The following is a 27,363-nucleotide window of genomic DNA, read 5'->3' on the forward strand; positions in this document are numbered from 1 at the left end:
CAAACTTGTTTAAAAATATCACCATACAAAACCTCATTTTTTACCAAAAACACTTAATCACTCATCCTAAAAACAATATTAACCATTGTACACTAAATTTTTCTTATTTGACAGCTTAGACAAGTCTTAATAAGTCTCCTAATACACTCTTAACTATCAAATACAGTCCCCACTGCCTATCTCAATTTTTCACTAATTAAAACTTTCTTTTTACACTAAATATACCTCCTACTTCAACAGACACAGGTTTTTTTGCCATTCTTAATGATTCCCCATCTGAATGGGCCACAATTATGGACCCATGGGCTCAGAGATCCAATGACTAGCTTACTATGGAAAACTACACTTGTTTTTTTGACTAAGTTATCCAATGCAAAAATGTCTCTAAAAGACACAAGGAGGTACTGATAGGCAATATCCTGACTTTGCCAGGAACATGGTTATCAGATAATGGATGCAGGTTTTGATTTGAGAAATATGATACCCGGTATTCAGTATCTACTGTGGATCGTTGAACTTACTCTTTCCATAGTACAATCTTTAATATCTGAGAACCACTCTATTAATTGTAGGATTACAAGTCATTTAGTATTAAGTACCTGTAAATAATATTCTATTATTGTCTTAAATAATTTATTTAAAGACTGTAGTTGATAGGACCGATGGATATTCGCTCACACATAATAAAATTACCATTTTAAATTTGCATGTTCCTAAATACGAATTTGTTTTTCTTTCCAAGATGGAGGAAACAGAAAATGAAACTGAAGGTCTTTGCGTAAGAAATATTTCTATACAATTCAACCAATTTGAAAAACTGTTTACCAGATACATAATTAAACCACCTGCTCCAACCTACAGGTAGATAGAAATACAATAAACATAAAAGAAAAAAAAACAACATAAGATTCACATTACCTATTATCAACCCCACGAGGAACAACAATCCTATGAAGCCAATAACACTACAACATCACCCTTGACCCAATTCTGACTGTAGAGCCTGACCCATTGTTACCGGAAACCACCAATGGCCCTAATTCCAGCATTACCACCACTGACCCCAATTCCAGTCCTCTAGACCTGTGAATTTGACCCACCAAAATTCTGTCTCAACCCCCTTTTTTATATTTAGTTTTTGAGGTCAGGACTCTAAGGAAACCCTCAATGTGAAAAAAATAAAAAATAAAATAGAATCTACTCTCAAAAGAAGTAAGGGTGAATCCATAGGCCATGGACCTAAATGAAACCTTTATAATCCTCCGTAGAAAGACACGTCAGTATCAGAAACTACTGCTGACTCCAATTTCAATTCTGGAGCAAGACACATTCATATTGGAAATCATCCCTCTCTTCAATGTTACACTTTAAGAGTGTCTTTTTTTCTCACTTGTTCATCTCAAGAGTGGACTTAAAATATACATCATTTAAAAGCACAGTTTAAATATAATATTAAAACCCAAATATAGTTTATTCTTATAAACAGTGAAATTACACCGTTTAAATAGCTCAGCATTTGTTATCCCACTAGAAAAATTGAACTACTCGTTTATTCTCTTTTGCAATTTTTTTAAATCTTCAGTCAAGTCTTTCTTTTCTCTTACAGAGAGTTAGAAGAGGGGGAAAAAACAAACAAATTAATCAACATGTCATCTTATTAATAACAAAATCAAATAGTTTAGAAAAAAAATAGAAAAATCATTTAAAAATTTAATAAAAAAAATATAGTATAAAAATTCAATTAAAAATACTTTTTATTAAGCAAGAAAAAAAAATTAGGGTAGACATAAAAGTATTTGAATTCTAAAATGGTGGAAATAGAAATAGAAATAGACGTCAACGTAATGAGAAAAGATGAAGTCGTTATCCTATGGGTAGGCTTAGGTATCATTATCCTATATATGAGTTGCTTTCCACATTGAATGATCAGAAGGAATCTGTCTTCGGGTGGGGGCACCTGCAAGTCAAAATTTATGCATTTTCCACCATTTTTCATTCAACTGGGCTGAACTCGGAATTTTAATTTCAGACGGCTAAATTTAGGAAAAAATTAAATTGTTACAAGCAAACCATATTAAAAATAATAATATAGACATAATTTTCAGAAACTAAAAAATACATTATAACAAATAAATAAATGTTCTCTATAACTTAAGAGAAACTAATATTGTTTTTATTGTAATTTAAATATACTAATGAGCTTTCAATGAAATAATATACATATTTTTATTTGGAAACAAAATCATGAAAATTTTAATCAACAAAAACTAGAGATGCTATAATACTGATTCCTAACGAACATACAAATGAAACCAACAAACACCGTTAAATTAATCAGATGAGACAACAGAGAGAGCAACCCTTAGATCATTAGAAGTTCCACATATATACATGCGGTAAGTTTCAATGTTTTGTAGGGAAACAGTAGCAGTAGGAATAGCATAGTGATTACCATTCACTCCATGCAGTGAAAAAATAATCTCCCTTTGAATTGGTTCATGTCCATTGAGAAGATTGCCCATACTCAAAACCTTTCTCCAAGATTGGTTTGCTGTGGGTTGAACAAGCATATTTGCCACCACTTCTCTCTCTTCATTCCACACTGCTTGTTTTTTGTCAAACTCCTAAGTATATGGGATAGAGGAATGAAAATTTATGTCAATTCATGCTAATATTTTCTCCATTATACATTTTTACTACCCAAATCATATTTCAAGGTATTGAGACATTTCACCTTTTCTTCTATCAGGCCTATTCCCATTCTTGGAATATAGAAGTTGTAGAAATCACTGAAAATTTCTCTGGCTAGGCGTGGTGCTTGTAAAAACTTGCGATGAAGAGAAGCTGCAAGAGTCAGTAATTTCTCTACGTGTTGGAAAACAACGCACAGTCGTCTTAGGTCTTCAATAGTCTCACTATCAACAGATAAACGATTTTCTGCAACAAAATGGAGCTTGAGTAAAATATAATTCTTTTCCATGGAAGAGTTGGATTAAAGAATGTATAATATACTATATGCCTTGCAAGGGCTTCAAAGCAGGAGGCAAAGTAAGGTAAAGGTGCTGCATCATAGTTTCCATCTGTTTCAGCTCTCCATAATTGGTTTGGATTAAGGTGTCGGCTGCTGCTCCAAAGGCAGTACACAGCATTTGCTCAAGCAACTGATGTGGTTGTAAAGTTTCCAGATAATGAATAACCTAGAAACTTATTGATAATAATAAATTATTTAAACATTTTTTTTAGGAAGCATACACATGTCTAGAAAATATACGTACCTTCTCTCCTTCTCGATTTGGATCTATAAGAGGCTTCTGTTCAGAAAAAGGAAGAGCAGGTGAGCGGCTCCAAATATTTCTCCACGAGTTGCCATTCTTGGACATTCTCTTCGAAAGTTTTCCTCTTGGAGATGAATTATCTTTAGACATCTCAACCTCAAGGTCATCATCATCTATCCAATCCCCAGGTGAATGCCAGCGAATAAAATCTTCAAAAACAGCTTTTGGATTTGCTGCTTTAAATGCTGACATGTCTAACATTATCAAAGCAAATTACTGTTTCGTCATGACCTTATTATCGCATATTAGAATCCTGCATTCGTTCTTATAGCAACTCTTTTCTAAAATACATATTTATAGATACAGTTTATTCATAACAAAATAGGGTCAAGAGAGGATTTCGTGAGGACGGGATACACTGTCACTAACATCACACCAATTAAAAAGATTTTATAGAACCTTTCCTTGCCAAAAATACATTAAAAACAAATTTAGTTCGTTAGTTTATCTTAAAAAATTAACATGCAACAGTTGAAAATGGAATAGAAAATGAATGATTTCATTCAGTCTTAGAAATGCGCAAGTTGTCTTAAATTGGTAGATATGGTCAACAAATAATACGTGTAATTCAATACTAGGTATATGAAAATCCTCTTCCTTTGAATATATTGGAAGTCCCACATCAACTAGAAATAATAAGTGAGTACAATCCTCACTTAACAAACTAGTTTTACAAAGATGAATTAAGTTCAAACTTACAACCTAATATGGTATTAGAATCTGTATTAGCAAGGTTTGATGGCCTATCATACCACCTACTATCGGCCACCTACAATTATCTAGTCGGTTTCTTGAGAATAAGTTAGATTTAAAATCTCTTCCTTGTAATTCAATGATGATGGTAGATCAAATCTTTACAGAAATGTCAAAGCATCATCATCAATTATTCTAAGCATTTAGATTTTTTTGACATATCATAGCTCTACATCCAGATTTGACATTTTTTTCTCCAGAAAAATATATCCGTAACATGATTATAAATTATAATAACTAAAATAATAGTGATTTAAAATAAGGGGACAAGCCTGCCCCTGAGATTTAACTCCTAATGCAAGCAGCTTACATTACAATAAAAGCCATCAAAAGTCATTTGATTCTATCCACTAATGGATGTTAAAATTAAGTTAGACGGCCATATTACAGTTACCTGAAGCTAACGTGTCCCTTTCCACCAGGGTAGAGAAATTCTGCAAAAAGAATAACAGGGAATGGTTAGCAACAATGTAATGTATGAAAGGTCGAATCACATGCGTATGGCATCTACTTTTTGAATCCTGAAGTGTGTTCTCTTTACTCCTAAAACTGAAAGCAAAATATGCACGGGAACTAAGTCACTACGTACTCACAACATTAATTATACAAGTGTGAGCTTAGATGGGTGCTCATAAAACTAATTTTTATGATAAAAGAAAATTAGTATTAAAATTCCGTGTAATTCTTCTTATCAAAGTTGATTCCACTCGGAATCATTTCTGATTGTCTTCCCTTTGAAATATGTGATAGGAGGTCTTTGGTCTACCACTCAGATTTTAGAGTTAACTAATATTATAGGCATTGCATAACAACTTAAACATACGAATGAATCGCTAAAGTCTTCAACATCCTGGGGGCACTCCTCATGCATGTCTTCTGTCATAAGTGGTGCTTCCTGCGGCATAGCAGACAAGACCCAAGATATCATATTCAAAAATTGTGAAGTAGAACACCACATAATGACAACGTCAACTGGTGTGTTGAAGTTGGAGAAACCTGGGTGTATGGAGCATGCATGCTTTCATTTGACTTTAGAAGCATCATAGCATCAGCAATACTAGCTGAACCTCTCCTGGTGATATCTGAAGGTTTTTTATCGTCACCATCTGAATGCTTTCCACTAAATGCAGATACTGTTTTAACGGAATAATGGATATCACCAGCAGTGGGAAAGCTGCAGCAGAAACAAAAATCATACACCATGTATGCTACAAAATACTTAAATTACTTACAAGGATACATGAGCAAAAATTGTAAGTAAAGGTGCAAATCCATTATTTGTCTGAAAACATCTTACATGCAAAAGCGACATAGAAAAGGTGATGGATAGAAATACTAGTGTATGTACTCTACTATAACAATAGAGAAGAAAAAGGTAAAGCCTCCGTCAACAGTCTAAAACTATCCAAACTCTTCATATTCTAGCTCTTGAGGTAATATGTACAAAATGAACCGTCATAACATATTAGACTCCTGAACTGGTCTTTGACAATTGAAAAATATTTGAATTTCAGAAACTAAAATATGCTTGGAAGTTAAGAAATACAAAGACCTCAATGAAAGTAAATACGTTTTAGCAGTGATCAAATATGATTTAGAAGCAATGCAAATAACCAAGCATGCTCCTTTGCTGATCAAAGTAATAAAAAAATAAAAACCAAGCATGCTCCAACTTGCTAAGTTCACCTGTCAACATTCCCAGAAAAATCCCCACAGCTTATACGCATTTTGAATGAGTCATCCCCAACCACACTTTCCTCCTGAAATTACATTCGCTAACTATTTATGTTCACAATGCAAATTAATTTTAAAAAAAAAAATTAGTAACTTCAGAAACACAATATTCAATCTAACTGCAAACAACAGGAAAGCAAAGTTTGTGACCTCAGTCATAGACTCAATTTGATCTTCACTACCAATACAATCTTGATAATCTTCATTCACTTCGCACTTCTTCTCAATGCATACTGCAAGCTGAATAGCAAAGCGAAAAACAGAATCCCCATCTTAGGTATATCACCATGAATTCTATACAATACAAACACCAATATTTAACAGCTCAATATATCATTTCTTATTTGACCTAAAAACTACATCGAAGGTAAAATAGAATTTCAATTTGGCCACATTACAAGAAAAGAAGTATGAAGCAGGGAAGTTAAGGATAAAAACTACTTTAAGCTTTAAACCAAAATTGTCAACGACTAAAGCTTTCTGTTTATAATACACAATAATTAACGATGATAAAAGAAAAAACAATAAATTGATTAAAAAAAGGGAGCCCATATTCAAAGCAAGTAAATATATAATTTATCGTATTAAAAAAATGCACGGCAATTGAAGAGAAATAATCTATACAAATTGAAAAACGGTAGTTGAGAATGTTCTAGGAAATTAAGATTTCAAACAAAATTTCACATTAAAATATATGAAAAATAAACAAGAATGTGCGAAATATATTTCATCAAATATCCTTTAAAGATTATTAAACAAAAATTACCATCTGAAGTTTTTGGTTAATCAAGCAAGTGGAAAGGTCAATTGGACCATTTGCTGGCATTCGAGGGATTAATTGTGACTCTTCCCAACACCTCCTAACCTCCCGTACAAACTCTATCCATAGGACAGCAATAGCTGATATACAGACCAAAATGAAGTCATGCAATTGATAATATACAATACAAGCAAGATATCTCAAAAATTCAATCCAACCATGGTGGTCAAATTTTGCTAATTTTTAAGGTTATGCACCAATAAAAACCTCACTCTGGTACATACCTCTAATGTTGCAATATCCAAACCAAAGAGAATGTAAACAAAATTGTGCAAAGAGTGATTCAAGAGGTGCGCCTTTTATAGCTCCCGAAGTCTTATTTCCCCCATAAGCAGAGTATGTGACCTGTACTCCTGTAGATATTATGGAATCAATTTTATAACAAAATAAACAGTGATCTACTTTGAACTTTAACATCCAAATAACCCTGAAAGCTATGTTAGGCATCCCAAGGATACTTGGAAAATGCAGCAATCAGATATAAATCAAAATCCTGAAAATAAGTTTCATGAATCATGTGGTAAACAAAAAGAAGATGAAATAAGAAAACGTCCCCAAAGTGTTCAATAGATTGAAATATTCTCTTATTTCTTATGATCTGCATGTAAGACAACCAAGGGTTCTTTTCAAGAACTTGAAATATAGCACTTGTAAATTTCTTAGTTGTTTGGTAATGAATTCATAATATCCTTTTGTATATATCTATGTGGCAATAGTGGCCCTATTAACTACTGCAACAAGTTGGATAGAACAAAGCAAACAGCAATCCAGTTCCTATGCAGCAATAGAGTCACTAAAGTAGCTTTGAAACAAGAACAACCAATTTCAATTTCTGTATACTACATTTACCTTGCCATACACGATTGTTTTTGTAAACCTTCCCTATATTACTCAATCTGTTTTCCATTTCTGAGAAAGCACTCTACCTTCTCAATGATGATATATCGAAATATCAAACGAGTTAACTTCCTTAAACACTACTAAATAAAATCGTAGTAAAGATTCAATCTTCTATTATTCAAGACAAATCAGCACAGTCCATAATCAAAGGAGAATTTTACATGCCTAATGAAAGCTACTTTCTGTCTGTTCTCCTAGTATAATTTGTGCTTGAATCTGATTAAATATCAATTTGGAGGTGAGTTGTACTGTGCTACCATGGCATTCGCACATTGCCCTGTTGGCAGATTTATTGACCATCAATTGGATACAGGTGCAGAATTTATAAACTGCCACCAATGCAAGATGCCAGTGAAAATGGTGCACTGAAGCATTCATACAAATGAGAAACAAAATAGAGGAAGGGGGAAGAACTAAGTGCCTTCTTGAAATAGCTCTTTCAGCACTTGATCGCTGACAGTTGGTGGCAGTATAACCATTGAGGAATTCAAATTCTCAGAACCAGAGTTATCATCTGCTACAGGCCAGAAGAAAGAAAATGTTACACTACTATACCAATTATTGATAGCATTATCAACTAATGCAAAACCTGCAGGAATAGCAAAATATACTAGTATATACACCAAAACAGATTCAAACCTGAAACAAAATTTTCCATAAATTGGGCCTTGAACGACATTTTCAACGCATCAACTAGAATATGCAACTGGGATGCAAATCCAATTTGATTCCATTCAGAAACTTCAGGCCTGTATGATTGAACAAAATATATAATAACTAGCAAAACCTATTTAGATCTCATTCAGTTCAGCTTTTATTTAAAAAAAAAAAAAAAAACATTATTTTGAAAAAAAAAAAAAAACTTTCAAAATATGTGTTTTTCTAAACTTTACAAAAGCCAGAGTAAAAAAAAAGATTTCTAATTATTGAGAAGTTATGCTAGGAACCAAGAATTGAAAAGAGCAAGAAAAGAAAAGGTTTTATTGAATATAATGAAAAGAAGAAGAAATAAGAGAGCACCCTGCCCTTCAATGATAGACTTCTTAGGTCAAGAAGTCTATCTTTCCCTCAAAACAGCACATCCACACAGAATACTGGGCAACAACAGTACTGAATATTATTCTGATGAACAAGAATACAAATGTACAGCACCCAACTCTCAAGGGAGCACTCTCCCTCTACAGGAACAACTAATTGCTAAACTACCCAACAACAACTAATTGCTAAACTGTTTTCTCTTTCCTGTGCACCTATTACCCATTAAAACCTATCATATTATATCCTATCATTCAAGACACCTTCACAAAGAGCTAAAGATCAATATACAAAACTTCACCTTTTCCCTCTCCTCTCCTTCTTTTCTATTTCTCTTCTATGTGTATCCTAACAAGTTACTTGGAGTAGCTTCTTAAAAGAAGTTGCGATTAACTAACTATAACTAATATTTTACATAAAAAAAATGGTTTTACAATTTAATCCAACAAAATATAGCTTCAACTTCCCATAAACAATCTAAGAACAAGTCACATTTTTTAAAAGTGTGGATATATGAGCCATTGAGAAGTATTAGAAACTGATCAGATTTCAATAATAAAATCCATTTGTAGTTGCACGATGTTAGATATATTATATATTTATCTTTTATCTTTAGTTAGATTATTATTATTTCTTATTTCTATTTTGGGCTTAGCCCATATTTCTTCTATTATAAATAAAGGACCCTATGTGTATATTCAACACAAGAGAGATTAATCTTATATTCAACTTAGTATCAGAGCAGGTCGATCCTGCTCTGGTTTCCGTCTCGCCAGCGCTAATGCCCGCCGCTGTTCACCGTCACCCGTTGGCCACATTCCGTCGTCGACCGCCGTCACAGTTCCATCTGTCTAAATCCTTAGGGTTTTCTTGTTCCTCGCTGATGTGATTCGTCTTCTTCAGAGATGGCATCTAGCAGTACTATTTCCTTCTCCGAAAGTCCATCAATTACCTCCGAGAAGCTAAATGGAAAAAATTATCTATTATGATTTGCTACCATTGAAATGTGGTTCCTTGGCCAAGGGCATTATGACCACCTTGAGTGAGATGGAAGCCATGTGCGTGCTGAAAAAGTTGATCTGTGGAAACAAGCAGATTTCCAGTTGTGTGCCCTGTTATGGCAATCAGTGGAACCCATACTTCTTATATCTCCGAGGGCTTTCAAAACTTGTCACTCCCTTTGGAAGAAAGCTCAAAGCATTTATGTCAACGATATTCAACGTCTTTAAATTATGACACTACAAACAAGTTTGCATCTCTTAAAATGGCAGACCATGATATGGTGTCCTTCATGGTTGAAGCCCGATCTGTTGTCGAAGAACTCAAGATGTTATCGGAAGCGGACCCATTAGAGGATATCAAGAAGAAACTAGACAAATTTTACATGGTGTTGATCCTTCGTGCCCTACATCCCAATTTTGATCATCTTAGAGATCAACTTCTGATCGATTATGAGGTCTCCTCCATAGAAACATTAACCACTCGCCTTTTGCGTGTCCTGGTACCTTAAACTCAGGAAGCGCATGAAATAGTGAAGCCATCAGTCATGGTTGCCACACTTCTCTTGGGAAATGTGTTTGCTTAATAGTATATGTTGATGATGTTGTTATCATAGGAAATGATGTTGTTGGAATATCTCAACTGAAAGAGTACTTGTGTAGATATTTTCAAACAAAGGATCTTGGAAGTCTCAAATACTTCTAAGGCGTTGAAGTAGCGCAATCAAAAGATGGAGTTGTAATCTCCCAAAGGAAGTATGCTCTTGATATATTACAAGAAACAGGCATGATTAATTGCAGACCGATAGACAATCCCATGGACCCAAACCAGAAATTAAGGATAGAAGAAGGTGAATTATTTTCCGATCTAGAGAGGTATAGGAGGCTGGTTGAAAAACTGATTTATCTCACTATTACAAGGCCAGATCTATCCTTTGTAGTTGGAGTGGTTAGTCAGTTCATGCAGGCTCCATGTGTNGACCATTGGAATGCTCTCATTCGCATTCTAAGGTATATCAAAAAGGCTCCCGGGCAAGGATTGTTATATGAAGATAAAGGAAGTATTCAGGTCTTTGGGTATTGTAATGCATGACTATTGATAGACAGTCTACTACAGGATATTGTGTTTTTCTGGGAGGAAACATTATTTCATAGAAAAGTAAGAAACAGAGTGTAGTAGCTCGATCAACCATTGAAGCCAAGTATAGAGCGATGGCGTCACTCACATGTGAACTTATATGGGTGAAACAATTCCTTCAAGAGCTTAACTTTTGTGACATCCATACTATGAAGATGTATTGCGATAATCAAGCTGCTTTCCACATTGCATCAAATCTAGTGTTTCACGAGAGGGCTAAACATATAGAAATTGATTGTCATTTTGTTCATGAAAAATTGTTGACTAAAGAAATATGTATTGAGTTTGTTGGGTCAAATAATCAACTTGCAGATGTGTTGACCAAGTCATTAAGGAGTCCTCGTATTGAGTTTATTTGTTCAAAGCTTAGTACATACAATTTGTATGCTCCAGTTTAGGGGGAGTGTTAGATATATTATATATTTATCTTTCATCTTTAGTTAGGTTGTTATTTTTTCTTATTTGTATTTTGAGCTTAGCCCATATTCCTCTATTATAAATAAAGGGTCCTATGTGTATATTCAACACGAGAGAGATTAATCTTATATTCAACTCATGAAAAAACAATAATAAATTATATTTATGAATTATCAGTTGCTGCTACCAAAGCTTTTGTTTTTGCTTAATCGTGCAATTCTGCAAGGAACCATAGGTAGTGCTCTAACATAGGAAACAAAATTCACGGATGGTAACAATTGCCTCTTATAATTACAAGTTATAACAAAAAAATACGTAGAACTACAACTAATCTATCCATTATAATTTCATAAGTTTGAAATATTGATTCATATGGAGGAAAGTGAAAATTCTGAGCCGATGTATTTTTATTTTAACGAAGTTTATCAGAACTCGATTTAAAATTAAGTAGAATGGAAATAATGGGAATGGTTGTGCACAACTCTCAAGATTAAAATCAGGGAGGTTACATTGCAAGTCAGAGACAGGAAAATAAAGAACAAGTAAAAAGAAAGAGAAAAATCTCCCTCCAGGAAAGTCGAAACTCGTGACTCTTCCTCTTTTTATCCTCCACAGCTGAACCAACTTTCTCTCTCTCTCCTGTTGCTAAAACTTAACTAACTGACAGAATCCTAGTTTTCGTTCAACTGACAATTGTATTCACTAAATCCTCTAATTCCCTCTGTTCTTTAATTCTTTCTAGTATACAGTATACACTCTCTTACTTGGGGTCTGGTATCGTGGTTGGCGTCCACGTTAGATGAACTAAGTGTCTAGAGAATAGTGAAACTTGGGAGCTTGTCCCATTATTGTCTAGAAAATCTATTGTTGGTTGCAAGTGGGATTTTGCTATCAAATTTGGTCTTAATAGTACCATTGATCACCTCAAAGCCCATCTTGTGGCCAAAGGTTACACAAATTTTTGGGTTTGATTATGGTGATACTTTTTCTTCAATTGGCAAAGATGACTTTTGTTCGTTTATTTATAGGCATGGCTGCTCTTCAACAATGGCCTCTGTATCACCTAGATGTCAAAAATGTGTTCCTTAATGGATATTTGTAGGAAGAGATTTATATGGAGCAATCGCCAAGATTTGTTGCTCAGGAGAAGTCTTCTGGATTGGTATGTCATCTTCACAATTCTTTATATGGCCTAAAACAGTCTCCTAGGACATGGTTTGGAAAATTTAGCAGTGTTCGACAATTTGGTATGAAACGGTGAGAGGCAAATCATTCTGTCTTTTATCGTCACTTGAGTGCTAGATATGTCTACGAGATAATATATGTTAATGACATTGTTCTTATAGGCAATAACAACCCTGGCATCTCCCAGATGAAATAACATCTTTGTCACCATTTTCGGACAAAAGATCTTGGAATACTCAGATATTTCTTGGGTATTGAAGTGTCACAATCTAACGATGGTATTGTTATATCTCAAAATAAGTATGCATTGGATATTTTGGAGGAAATTGGGTTGATGAATTCAAAATCTGTTGACACACTCATGGATCCTAATACCAAACTCCTACCAAATTAGGGGGAGCCTATGTCATATCCTAAGCAGTATAGAAGATTAGTTGGAAAATTAAATTATCTTACAGCTACTCATACTAACATTTCCTTTGCAGTCAGTGTGGAGAGCCAGTTTCTTAATTTCCCATGTGAAGATCATTAGAATGCAGTCATATGTATATTGAAATACATTAAAGGATCTCCTAGAAAATGGTTGTTATATGGTTCCAATAACCATACAAGAGTTGTTTGTTATTCAGATGTTGATTGGACAAGATCTCCTTCTGATAGAAGATCTACCTCCAGATATTGTGTCTCCATTGGTGGTAACTTGATTTCTTGGAAAAGCAAGAAATAAAGTGTTGTAGCAAGATCTGGTGAAAATATGGAGCTATGGCCTGAACCACTTGTGAACTTGTTTGGCCTAAGCAATTGCTTAGAAAGTTACAGTTTGGATATGTTAGTCAAATGACACTTATATGTGACAATCAGTTCTTCATATTAATTCTAATCCTGTATTTCATGAGAGGACCAAACACATTGAGATTGATTGTCATTTCATTTGAGAAAAGATTATAGCTAGAGATATCAAGACTGAGTTCATTAACGCAAGTGATCAGTTAGCTGATATTTTTACTATGTTTTCACAGGGACCAAGAATTGATTATATTTATACCAAACTCGGTACATACAATCTGAATGCACCATACAATTTGTATATACCAGCTTACGGAGGAGTGTTAAATATCTTAGATTATTAGATATCTTAGATATCTTATATGTCTTTTATCTTCAGTTACTTATCTTTTGTTACTTTGTTATTATTATTTAGTTTATATTTTGAACTTAGTCCATATTTTCTTTATTATAAATAAAGTAACCTATGTGTATTTTCTACACAAAGAAGATTAATCTCATACATAATTTTCAATACATTCAATACTTAGTAAGAGTACACATTGAAGTAATTGTCATTGGAATTTTGGTTATGCGTATTCCAGTGGAAAAAATCGTACAGTTTTGGAGCACAAATCGGACAGATCAACCACTTCTCAGCTTCATAAGGTGAAGCATTTTCCAGTTCAGCCATTTCCAAAGAGCTTTCAACCATCTTCTTTGACCATATCGTAATCAGCTCAAAACCTGTACACAACCTATTCCTATATTAAATGGAAGTGGCATTTACATTTCACAATAAAGATTGAAATGGAAAAATTAGGATGAAGCTTGCATGGCTTTTAATAATTAAAAACCAGAATGAAATTTTGACATAAAAATTACAAAAAGACAGACGTAACCAAACAATATTGGGACAAAAGTTCTCAAAATAGATAGACATGCATAAAGAACAAAGTAGATATAAATAAATATGGGCTTTAAATTGACACCGGGTACAGTGGAAATGGCAAGAAGAGTCACAAGAAACTTATTTCAGTGATGAGAATTTCATGTAGCGCATGCAAAAGGCACATTTTCAGGAAGGCTATTGGAAAGAGTTAAAAGCATTTAATGTACTGAATCTTTTTTTCTCGTGTATGCAAATAATCCCATCACACCTGGGCTTCTGTGACTAACAGTGTAGTCAAAGACACCAAAAGGCCATTGGGCTTCTCTGGCTCATAAGTGCGAAGATATCCAAGAAATTAAGGGGACCATTCACGTTATATTGCGGTTTCTATATGCTAAGCGGCACAAATATTTGAAAACTTTTAGTCTTAAAACGTGCTGTATCTAACAAAAGCATCCATGCAATGACCTAAAACTACTTCAACCTACATGTTCCCAATCCCAGGGATTTACCTTTAACAGGATCTTCTGCAGAATACCACTCACTCCAAGGACAATCATTATCCCACAGTGTTTCATTAGATGTTTCACCAGTAAGATTTTCTCCAGAATTTGTATTTTGAGCATCAATGGCTTTCATATTGTAATCATCATGAGCAAGCATTTTATATGTTAACATCATTGCAAATTGCACTTTGAAAAAATTAGTAGGAAGATCCAATGTGGAGTGCACCTTCAGTATCAAATGGAAATTAATTACTACAGGGAAAGTTCCAGCGACACTGCTGATTAGAGTCAATTCAGCATAGAACTTCTCACCCCAACATTTAAACAGAAAATAGAAAGGAGAAAGAGAATAGATTGTTAACTCCGTACAAAGCTCACAGCAGACTGTTAATTCTTTCATGCAAATATAAACGTAAAATAAAACATTAATTATGAAAAGTGTAGCATTGCCAACTCTTGAATGATAGATTTCTTTACATAAGAAATCAAACAATCTCGAGCGATACACTCACACACACCGAGATTACTAGAAAAGAACAGTTTATTACTCTTGCAATCAAAGAATACAATGTATATGTCCAAACACTCACAAGGGAACACTTTCCCTTCACAATGGATACAATGGTCCTGTCTATGCAAATGAATTAACAAACATGTCTGTCACCAGACACCCCCACCCTCTTATAAAGGCAATCCAACCAGCTAACCAATTTCTAACTACCCCACAAGCCTCCTAACCGCCTAACAACCTACAACCTCCTAATTAATTTCTTTTCCTCCTCTCACATACTTTTAAAACCCTGTCATATTTTTTCATTTATTTATATACCCATTTATCATATTTTATCTCTAGTTACCCTCTCCATGGCACAGGCCGCCCTTGGGAGAGAGTTTAATGAATTGGTAACAGTTACAAGCCCCTCATTGTGTAGGAACAAAAAAAAATGTATATGCGATACTTAATGAGGCTGTCTCACTTAATGAACTAGTCTTTTTAGGTCGGGTTCTACTTATGAACTCTAGTCATGACAGTGACCCACTTATTTCAGATCAGTAATTATACCAGGATCAGTTTAAGAGTGTGAATTTATGGAAGAACAATGCACAAAGAGTATAGCTGATTAAAAATTTATTGAAAAGCCACAAAGATTGAGAAAAAAATTCAATAAGTATTTAATAAACAGCATGGATCAGGAACTCACAAACTTAGATACAAACAACTCATACAAGCCTTCCAAATGCATCAGTCTTCTCGGAACCTGACTACAAATCCCATCTGCTTCAAACCTTCTAGTAAATACAGTACCCATGTTCTGAATTCCAATGTATGCTTTACGTGAAGGATCATGAACTGGAACAAATGCTGCCCATAAACTACATAATATTATAAGAAACTACACCAAATAAAATAATAACTTTTCCAATAAGAATAATAGAAATTACACTCACCCTTGTGCTTTACTCTTATTACACCTAATAACCGTCATTTATGTATTAATATATAAAGAAGATACTAACTATTATGACTGTTTTGGTCCACACATTTTTTACAATTTTACCCCTTTATTATAGCTGTTTTTCTGTTTTTTCTATTATGGTAATTGTTATTTTAATTATGTAACCGAAGTGCGCAAGAAAGCTTAGTTTAAAAGTATAATAAATATATAATTACAATTGTGTAAATCCAAATTAAAATCACATTTGTTAGAATTGTCAAGATAAAAAATTATAAATTATTTGCATTATAAAAATATTTGTGTTTTATTGCTTAGATACTTCCTCGATAAATTATGGGTAAAATATCCTAGGGTATTAGATATGGATATGTATGGGAAACAGATACATGATAAAAGTGAAGTATCAGTGCTTTATAAAAAACTTGAAGAAATTAAAAAAATATCAGATGGGTAGGTTCACAGTAGGTACAGGAAGGCAAAAAAGATGCTGCCAGCGAGTGGGTCTTGCTAGAGAAGTTTCAAGCATGTATTTGGGAATGAAGATTGGGCCATGTGGCAAAATTGAGTGCACAGAAAGATTGATCAATTCATAGGCGAATTCAGTGATCAAGTTGTCGTATCATCAATTATGAATTATTTGTATTGGTTTACACTTGTATACTTACCAGTATAACTCTAGATTTTATTTACTATTATTCTACTTTAATCTTTAACATCATTCTACTTGCAGAAAATTCTTATTTTTCAGGAGGGACTCAGATTTAGAATGGAAAAGTTACAATAAATTTGCTTAATTTTTCTTCCAACTTTTTCTCAAATGTGCAGGCTTACAATTATGTGAGGTGGGTATGACCAAATTGCCATCCTTACATAGTATGCGCCCCCTCCCCTCCATTAAACAGCTCTAAGTTACAGTTCTAATTTAAATGACCAAATTGTCCTATCTATTTTGTGCAAAACCTAGGGTTTCGAAAAGGGAAACAAGGATTCTAGACTTTGTAAGCGAAAGTGTTGGCTTGGAAAAAAGATGGTCATAGAGGAAGTGTTGCAAAGGAAGGTTAGAGAAAGCATTGTCAGCTTCCCTTTCTAAAGTTTTATTTGACATCTAGAAGAGTTGCATCTGAAGGACATGTTGACTTCATGGTTGGGGTATGAGCAAAAAGAGGATGAACTTGTGGGATCAAAATCATATTGCAAACTTTTCCTTATCTTTATGTTCTCCATAGACTTATTCAAATTTAAACACATTAGCTTTTTTAAGTTTAAAGTGAATTAAATGAATTGAGTCTCATCGGTTGCTTGAATCCATGTGTTATTCTCAAATTAATTGAACTTGAGATTTCCATTTTGTTTTCAAGCGAAGAGAATCTGAACCAGGAAGAGGGTGGGGACCTTTTAAGGTAAAAGGTCATCATAAAAAATGACTTGATCAAATGTAAAAGTTTGTTGATGTAATAAACGTTGTTGGGTCCCAAAGGGTGAAAATGGTAACAGGACACAAACAATTAAGGGATTTTATGTTTGTTGAGAAAATGGAGAGTTACCGTATAGCTAGAGAAAAATACTGAGGGCGGAAGTGCAATTTATTTCAAATAAAAGAGACTACATAAACCCAAATATCCTAACAAGTAGAACTTTAGTAACTGATAGTAGTCAGACATATTAAACATGCAAATGCAAAATAGATGTTCCCATGCATACAAGTTATTGTAAATTTCACAACTAATTAAACATTAAAAACCAAGGAACAATAGTTACCTTGAACAATTTGACAAAGCAATTGCAACAGCACTCAGTAGCTTGCTTGCCTCTGGTGCATCAAGAACAGTACTGCTTACACTTTTAGGAGAAATCACCTAGTGTTGTGCAAGGCAATGAGTGTTTTCTAAGCGAAAGCATTAAATTTTCAATGAAAGGTTAACATTAAGTGTATAATGTTCATGCAGTGAAGTGTAAGATAGTTTTACACTGTCATTTAATCAGAATTCACACTTAGTATAACCTTTTATGGTATTCATTGTAAAACTCAACAAACTTATCATACTCGAAAGCTTGTGATTGGATGGCAGGATAAAACTATACGACATTGTCAGTGCATAACCTTTTTATTCAAACATTAAAGCATACCAAAAATTCCTTTACACCAAAACATAATTGCAGATCATGAAAACCAGACCTCCAGTCTGCAGTGCCGGGTTGGCCTGTGTCATCCAGAAGACCCAGTTAGATTAAAATAAAATTTAATCAGCCCACCCCAACATCAACTGACTAAAATCAACCCGGTGCACAAGGCCTCCACCTAGTGTGTTTGGGGAGGATAGATCAAATGTGCATGGCCTTACCCCTACAAGCAGAGGTTGTTTCCATTATCTAAACACACAAGCTCCAGTTTAGAAAAAACATTAACTTTTTACCCTTGGGTCAATGTTCACTTTACACGATTGATTAGCAAAAAAATTTCCATATTACCATTATTGTTGGTCTCAAAATAGTACTCCATGCAGTAACTTTCTGTGCCATACTTCAATTCAGAGTTGACCTTGTACGAATAGTTCGAATACACTAATGCAACTGCACCTTTATCCTAGATCAAAAGAGAAGATGTTTAATAAGGTAAATACAAATAGCATAAAAAATTTAAAGGAGAGATGCAACTTTTAAGAAAACATGTCACTATGTACATTAATATTTCATATTAACACACTACTGTAGCAAACACAATTGAATTAAGGACTTCATTATTTTCACATCAATATCATTACACGATGTATAAACTTTTCTTTATCCAGAAAGTAAGGATAGAATAGATATCATGTAAATTGTAATGTATTTGTTTGCTTTGCTATCCAAAAGGAAAATGAAGTACGAACAGTATAATAAAATATTTCCTTGCATTCAGCTCTGACAATCTGAAGATTATTTAACAAGAAATCATCATGAGGCAGAAGTGTAGATTATTCACAAACTATCAAAATCCAAAGTTAGAGGTGCAGAAGGACTGAACTTAGTTCTTTCTGCCACCACCAACAACAACAAATGCAGTACAATACATAATGAGCATAAAACAACTCTTCTATTCATGAATGAATGAATAAGCATAATAGGACATGATGATTTTTGCTTCCCCTTTCATAAAGATGACCCTAAACATTTTAACTGAGTTTGAGTCAACGACAACAACCATCTTCAATTACTGATCTTAGAAAGTAGATTTAAGAATAATTAAGATTACAAAATTGGCTTACAAAGTGAAGTTTGCAACTACTTATACTATAATTTGATTATATCTCCAACTGACGTGAAATCTCCAACACACTCTCTTACACTAAGGACTAGACATCTTGAGCATCAGACTAGCAATTAGATAGTAGGTGATATACTAGGCCCAACAAACCTAATTAGAACAAACTTTGGAACCATCTTAATAAACTTATAGAAAAAGAAAAAAAAAAAGTAAAAAATGAATTGAGTATCTACTTTAACTTAAAATTAACTTATGTATCTCAGTCTTTAGAGAAGTTCAATGAAAGAGTTTCTATAGAAGTTAAGTATACAAGTTGATTTTAGATTATAACGAAGCTCAACTCATTTAACTCGTTCTGTTGTCCAAGTGCTTGTGAAATATTTTATTGAAGCAAACCCTAAATAATATCCATACTAAGAACAACTAACTTGCATTCCTCAATAACAAAATCAACCCAAAAATATTAATTAAAGGATAAACTTATCTCGAAACTTAGCAAGCATACCAATAACCTCTTCGGACTATCAGTCATCCAATCCCGACAAACTGCCTCTATTTCATAAATAAATCTGCTTAAAAAGAATAAAGGTATATTCCGTTAGCCATTCCTCTCAAATGTACACGATAAGCATACTAAGAGCAGAGGAATTGGTATTAGGAGAACGCAAACCTTTCCCATGGAGAAGCAATAGTGAAATCATCAAAATTCTCAAACTGCAATGCAAGGAGAGCAAGTAAATTGGCATTGGCTCTAATTCTATAATGACACTGGAGCGACAGAAACCAATGAATTACTAAAGAATGAAAAAGATAAGAAAAATGAAACACTTCTTCCTCTGCGACACAGTCGTCATCGGCATCAGGTTCCACCTTGGTGGAGATGGAGAACGAAGCCATGGAAAACGGTATACAACACAAGGGAATGAATGTCTTAAAACACCATATATCAACTGTCTTGGTAGAATAGCTGAAGTACTTTCAACATACGCTAAATCTTTAAAATTTAAATAATTTTTATCCATATAATTAATACTATATTTAAGACCCTTGTCTTTATTTATCATTATTATTGATAAAGCTGTAAAAAATAAATTTAAAGAAAGAAATTTAGAAGATATATTTTAAATTTTATAGAAAAATTTCACAACTCTATTACAAGATAAATTGTGAATACTGTTTAAGCAAAGGGTCGATAATCAAATTATGTGTTTCTTTCTCATGTGTCTTATGATCAGAAGTGTAAATGAAGTAAATTATGAGTTTATTGTTTTAAAGGAAATTAAGTAGAAAGACGCAGTAGTAATAAGATATAACAAAAAATTTTAAAGAAACAGATTAATAATTATTATTTTATATTATATTCATTTTTTTTTTCATCTTACTCAATGTTTACACTTAAATTTCCAGAATTGTTATATATTTTTTTCTAAAGCATTATAAGTCTATTTCCTCAATTATATAAGTTCAAGTTAAAAATTTTAATTGTATAACTTTAATATATTTGAATTGATAAAATTTAAAAGTTGTTTGATTTGTTAAGAAGTTAACGAAAGTTAATTTAAGGATGTTTTCTCCAGGTAGCTAAAAGATGTTTCGATTGAACTTTTTTGTCAAAAAGACATTGGATGAAATAAGTGAAAATTTCCAAAGATTAATTTAAAGATATTCTTATGAAGGTTAATTGAAATGTTAGATGATATTAATATATTAAGGGTAGTTTAATATGTATATTCTTATCATGTTTATATATTTGTAATGTCAAAAATTTTATTCTTTTTTTCCATGTTTTCCTATGATTAATTTCTACTTTTATCATAAAATGGAAGTACTTTATAGGTACTAAACTCATACTTAGAAGAATTAAAATAATGAATTTTAATTTTAGAGGAAGAAAAGTAAAAAAAATTTTCTATAAGAACCAAAATTAAAATTACTTATTTTTTTTTTTTTGAACTGAAGTTTTATTTAAATCTTAACATATATTAATTTTACCTCTATTAATAATTTAATTTAATTTAAAATTTTGCCTCTAACTAATTCTATTGCAATTAATCTTGTTTCTGAATTAACTAATATAGTATATCGTTATAACGGTACATAACGAGACAATTTTGTAAAAGATGAATCTCTTCTTGGAATACAACTATAGAATGTGAAGTGTACTTTTATAAGTATAAACTAATATATAAACACATATAAGAACGTTAATTTTCTAGTTAATAATAAATATGCAACATTTTATTTCAACTTGCAAAATTCACTCCCCAATACTTCAGAGGCTAATAATGAAACCCTTATTTTTTACAATTTACTACAAATTGTCGATTATGTTTATATTCCCATTTGCTTCTAATTCAGTCAACCAAATTATTTTGCTAATTAGCTTGATAAGAAAAAAATATAACAAAATTTTCTTTTAGTTAGCAATAATATAAAAATTGATTAACATGAAAATCAATAGGTTAGTGATATACTGAAACTATTAAATAACAGGTGAAGAAATTCTTTACTACTATTATAACATGCATAATGAAGTTTGTTGTAATACATGTAGGCATTTCACTTTCTAAATTAAATTGTTATAAAAAGAATAAACAAAATTTGTCAAAATTAAGCCAAACATGATCTTCCTTAGAACTTTTGGAGTGACACAAGATGTAGCTGATACTGGGAATTCTAATTCCTGTACAATGAATACACATAATAAGATCAGAGCTTTGCATGCATAATATCTCATAACACAATGTTATGAAATGAAAAACAAGAATTAGTTCTGTTTTAAAAAACTGCACTGATCCATCGTAATCAAATTCCAAATGAAAAATTGTGCAGCAATTTCTTTTGTAAAATCATATAAACCCTACTTATGCAGAAATAAGCAAAGGGTAAGACAGCTCAGAGGAAAGTAACAACACAATCCATATTTATCCAAACACAAATGCAGATCCTTCAACCAAATCTGTTTGACAAAATGACAGAAGCTTGAACTAACCTTCTTTTTGATGGAAGAATCAATCCTCTCTTCTCTAGGCTTTTATATCGATCCTTCATTAGGGTGCAGCAGCCCTAGATAACCAAAACAAACATAGGAAATTTTACTTGCATGTTCACCAAAACTGAGATACCATAATCAAAATCAGAGCAAGAGAACACAAGTAGACCTTCAGCTTCCGAATTGATCCAGTAATTTCTTCACTTAATAAAACTTGAACAGGTGCAGGTTCAAACCTGTTATGAAAATAGAATTGGTAAACAACATTCATAAAAGTATGGAACTTTATTTAAGGCACAAGTAAAAGAGAAATTTCACTAAATTTAATTGTACAAAACTACAAATGGAGTGATAATAAAAGATTACTTACTTGTGCTTTCCTATGCGTGGTGGGCGTGTCTTTAACATTTCCTGTTTAGCAACTTTTCGCCTAAGATGTCTTTTCTTCTTTTCCTCCTCTTCTTGCTCAATTTCCTGAATAATGTCAGGTATGCTGTAACCAGAAAACAAAATATGCTTAAAAAATCATTTTTTGTTGTGAGACAGTGTGAGAAATGAGAAAGAGGGATGATATTACCTATCAATTTCCTTTGACAATTCCTTTATCTTCTTAGCTTCTGCTTCTTTTTTCAGTTGTTCTTTCCGCCTAGCTCTCTTATTCAACTCAACTTTAGTCACTCTCTTTTTTTTAATAGGCCTGTCCAATGATTTTTCAAACAACATGAGCACACCAGATGTCCATAAATTATTGGTTCACAAAATAAAAAACTACACATATTATTAGGTTCAAACATACTATGTAGATATAAAATAGTATTCAAAAATGGAGATTGCATACCAAAAATGGCAATGTGTAATGAGTATAATGTATTATGCATCAAAGAAAATTAACATTAGCATGAGAAACTACTAAGTACATGTAAAGGACCACAATGGCAACATTATAAGATCACATGTAGACAGACACTTAAAGACGGTAATTAACAGGAAGTCTAACTTCAAATAATCACGGAAGAATGACTGGAAGATAAAGCGAAAGATATAACGTAGTTCATAAAAGAGAATGGCTGGACAGGTAATGCATATTGCCAAAAGTAATATGGAGAAAAATATAATGTGGTTCATAAACGATATTTAAACAAAGGCAGTCCAATTAAATAAAATTTATGATACTAACTTTTTCTCTGATCCAGCATCTTCATTTTCATCGTCATCTTCAAGATTACCATCATCATCGTCATTCCCATCATCCACATCAAGAAAATACATCTGACAAAAAAGGTAAATTGTTGACAAAGCATAACCAATCACAAAAGCCATATAAATTCAAGTACCTCTATAGAGCATAATAAATGTAGCACGCATTTTTTAACTCCAATAATTATATTAATGAAGATAATGAGACTCACATCTTCTTCAGCAATAGCTTCACCAGGAACAGTTAATGGCACAGGTTCCGGGCCCAGTTCCTTTTTGTAGACTTTTTGCATTTCTTCTGCAACAGCAGAAGCTAATGTATCCTGGTTTAACAGTAAAAAATTTAAAATTGTCAAACAAGATTCATGACAAAAAAATAAAGAATAAAAATAGCAGGGAAAAGTGTCATTTATTCTGAAACTACCTGGTGACTTTCATACGAGGGATTGAAAGAGCATCCTGGAGGATCAACCTCTACTGCTGGAATGAGAGTAGGCTTTGATACCTGTAAAGAAGGTAGCCATCATATTATCAACTAAAGCACAGAAAGTATAGGAAATATAGAATGAAATATGAAATCCACAGATTAGAATCAGCACTGCTTGAAAATATACCTTTTTCACTTGCTTGTTATCCTCACCTACATGATGATATCAGATAAAACCGTGTTTAGCATCAATAATTATCACAAAAAGTAACCAAAACTTTAAATGGTAAAAACGTAGAAGGTACCTTTATCATTCCATAGATCAAACATGGTAGAATCATCCTGAATAATATGTTAGAAAGAGGTAATATCAATAAAACAAATTCTACATAGGGTTTAGGACGAAAAGCAAAAAAAAATAACCCCTCCTCTGTGTCTACACAGATTGGCATAGCCAACTCCTACTACTACTACTCCTTTCTGCTTTAATGTACAACATACTGACCTTATTATCATCTTGATTGACCACTTCCACATTAGAGACAGTTTTCCGGTTTTTAGAACACTTTTTCAGAATAGAAGATGGGACTGGCTTGACAAACTGGTTTTTCTGTAGCAGGCTATCATAGTGCAACACTCTCTCCCTGTGCTTCTCGATCTTCTTCTTCACCGCAAGATCTAGAAGTTTAATCATATCATTACATTAGGCAAACCCAATGTATCCAGGGATGAACAAGAACTATTAGCTGTAAACCCATTCTGATGGAAAAATACAGTTTTTTCCTATAACAAAAACCCAAGCAGAAGCACTATAAACGTAAATCCCCATTACATTAATAAGAATGGTAGTATGTATCGTTTAACAAGAAATTACTAAGATATATGTCAAATGTATACTATTTTAGAAATCACATTTATCCTCCAAAGGATGCCATCTTGTTCAAGTTAATAGAACAATCCATGCTAATTAATACATAATCAGTGGAGTCAACGTTAGACTTCAAATTAAAATGAAAATTTTACCAATTATTTATGTCAAGCTGTTTAAACTTTAATTTGGTGAAAGAAAGGGAGAAAAAATAACTTTTGGGGAAGCAAACACAACACCCGTGCGATCGACATGTTTCATATATTCTCACATATTACCGTATACTGATGCTGCAGTAAATTAATAATTTATCTGGTTGCCCAAACACCACGTCCTACAGTGTATACTATAATGAAGTTGGGAAGGATGGTTGGAGAGGTTCTGGGTTCAAGTCTTCAGTGACAACAACTAACACTAACGTTTGACGAAAAAAAAAATACTATAATGAAACCTCAATTTCAACAAAAATAAAAGAAAACATCATATGATAATGCACAATCTTATGCAAATCATGGTAAGATATTAATAATTATAATCGTTAATCTTACAATTTTTTGTTTTGTGTACTTTAGACGTGACCACTCACATAAAAACTAACAATAAAAGAGACGATTTTCAGACACAGGCCAATGGGTACCATAAAAAAAAAAAAAAAAAAAAACCCAGAAAAGAGAAACCGAGAAAGAAATTACCTTTGGACTTGTCTTCATAAAAGAGGGAATCACTGGAGAGGGCTTGAAGAGAGCCACCAGAAAGAGCGTCCTTCGTTGATTTCTCGAAGAAATCTTCTATCTCTTCGGTGCTGATGTTAGCCCTCCACGCCTTCTTACCCTTCCTTGACCCTTTTGCTTTCTTCCCCATTATCAACGCAGAAATGCAATGGCTTCACTTCACTTCAAGCTTTTGCTGGTGAATTTCAAAGACCAGGGTTTTCGGAAAAAATCACGAATTCACGATCCTGCGTGAGGCGGCAGAACAAAACGAGGTTTATGTCGTTAACTTGGTTTGCAAAAGAGGCTAGCAATGTTATCGGGCTCCTTAATTCGGGCCTACAAATAAGCCCAGCCCAATATGATAACATTATCTTTCTCTCGCTTAATTTATCACTCCTTAATAATGTAATATACAACTATAAAAAATAGGATAAATATATTTAAAAAGGTAAATATATACATAAATATATATATATATATATATATATATAAATTAAAAGGGTAAATATATAAATAAGTAAATTGTAACCTATGAGAAAAGGTGAATTCAATTACACCTTGGAAAAAGAATATTATGCAATCTCTTCAAACCATGAATGACATTGAGCTATATCACCATATCATTTGTATAAATATTATTTGTTTAATAATCCTTAGGTTCATAAAACATACTGTTATCTTATCTTATCTTATAGAACTGAATTAGACTAATTAATCTTTTAGATTTTTTTTAGATAATTTAAAACATAATTTTGGTGAGCTAAATTAAATAAAATTACTCTCGGTTATTATGAATTTATCTAAACTACTTGAATATAATTCTTTATCTTAAAATATATTTTCTAATTCTACAAGTTAAGACAAGGTTTATACAGTTTAAATAAATAACTCAGACTTTTAAAAGTTAAACTAAAATAAAAAGTTAATTACTTTTTAAAATAATTCATTTCATACCTTATTTGGTTCTATGCAGTAAGAAGCAAAAAAATTCACTTGTATTGTAAGAATGATCAATAACCAACATAAACTAATATGGAAACATTTTTTTATCCAACTTTTCACCATTAATCTTTTACAAAATAAATTAATCCATTCATAGAAATATAACCTGATTAATATTATCTAAGAATAGATAATAAAATAAACTTACTCTATTTATAAAACTAATAAGTTGATTATGTTGTCTTCCTTTATATAAAAAATATTATGTGAGTTTGAATTTTAAAAGAGATAAAAGATAGTTATCTATATCTAAAATTTGTTTAAATTTCCTATAAATCCCATTGATTTTGAATATAGTTTATACGAAAACATTTGTTTGGCTTTCATCTTTAAAAAATTTTTGCCCACTAGTGATTTATATGTTTAGTCAAAAATCAAATGATTACTTAAGTTAAAACATATTAATATTTATGACCCATTTATACGATTAGCGAAAACTCAAATTATCACTTCAATTAATATTTACTAAATGTTATGATATAATGTTATCGCTTAAAAAAAATATACCTTATACCTTAAGATATCTTTTAAGAATTTAAAAATTGAATACTAAATAATAGACTATAAAGACTAAAATAATTTATTTAAAACTAAAATCTATGTTGATTAAATATAAAAGCTTTGTATAACTTTTATATTTTATTGTTTAAGTTAAAAATTTATAATTTGAACCGCAAAAAGAAAATATTAACTATTAAAACTTTGTTTAATAAAATTTAACCGCAAAAAGAAAAATTTTCACTTTTTCATTTTAGATTTTCGAATTAACTACTTATGTTTTTTAAGATTCAAACATAGGAAATGAGGGTAGAATATCTTTATTTACTTTTAAAATGTTTAGAAAATTAAATAGTATAAGTTATGATTATTGTGTTCCGTTCAATAAAATATCTTTATTTACTTTTAAAATATCTAGAAAATTAAATAATATAAGTTATGATTAGTGTGTGTTTTATCTTAATGAAAAGATTAAGAAATTCAATGT

The 27,363-nt window shown here is 32.3% G+C and overlaps 2 protein-coding genes across 15 annotated transcripts; both read right to left on the reverse strand.

Moving 5' to 3' along the window:
* Positions 1-2,297: 2,297 nt before the first annotated feature.
* Positions 2,298-20,124, reverse strand: LOC106752649 (rab3 GTPase-activating protein catalytic subunit). 14 transcript variants are annotated; one of them, XM_022777195.1, is made up of 23 exons: positions 20,008-20,124; positions 19,850-19,893; positions 19,685-19,748; positions 18,405-18,519; positions 18,235-18,279; positions 18,063-18,136; positions 17,694-17,791; positions 15,681-15,852; positions 14,485-14,704; positions 13,701-13,827; positions 8,182-8,291; positions 7,964-8,059; positions 6,867-6,995; positions 6,589-6,722; positions 5,973-6,062; positions 5,775-5,848; positions 5,085-5,262; positions 4,912-4,983; positions 4,483-4,522; positions 3,276-3,529; positions 3,020-3,197; positions 2,735-2,937; positions 2,298-2,624 (listed from the first exon to the last, which is right to left on the reverse strand). In XM_022777195.1, the coding sequence occupies exons 1-23, from the start codon at positions 20,074-20,076 to the stop codon at positions 2,331-2,333; spliced, it is 2,880 nt and encodes a 959-aa protein (XP_022632916.1). In that variant the 5' UTR covers positions 20,077-20,124; the 3' UTR covers positions 2,298-2,330. The 14 variants fall into 14 exon arrangements, with proteins under 14 accessions (XP_022632916.1, XP_014489854.1, XP_022632914.1 ...); XM_014634368.2 differs by having other exon boundaries at positions 7,964-8,056; positions 19,850-20,118; XM_022777193.1 differs by having other exon boundaries at positions 19,850-20,118.
* Positions 20,125-21,666: 1,542 nt separating this feature from the next.
* On the reverse strand, positions 21,667-25,652 carry LOC106752631 (ribosome biogenesis protein NOP53). Its single transcript, XM_014634342.2, has 12 exons — positions 25,356-25,652; positions 24,301-24,473; positions 24,101-24,137; positions 23,983-24,008; positions 23,793-23,873; positions 23,581-23,691; positions 23,349-23,440; positions 22,749-22,868; positions 22,542-22,664; positions 22,341-22,407; positions 22,172-22,245; positions 21,667-21,862 (listed from the first exon to the last, which is right to left on the reverse strand). The coding sequence occupies exons 1-12, from the start codon at positions 25,522-25,524 to the stop codon at positions 21,856-21,858; spliced, it is 1,080 nt and encodes a 359-aa protein (XP_014489828.1). The 5' UTR covers positions 25,525-25,652; the 3' UTR covers positions 21,667-21,855.
* Between the last annotated feature and the right edge of the window lie 1,711 nt (positions 25,653-27,363).

This window comes from Vigna radiata, unplaced genomic scaffold, assembly GCF_000741045.1.
Source record: "Vigna radiata var. radiata cultivar VC1973A unplaced genomic scaffold, Vradiata_ver6 scaffold_153, whole genome shotgun sequence".
Taxonomy (NCBI): domain Eukaryota; kingdom Viridiplantae; phylum Streptophyta; class Magnoliopsida; order Fabales; family Fabaceae; genus Vigna; species Vigna radiata.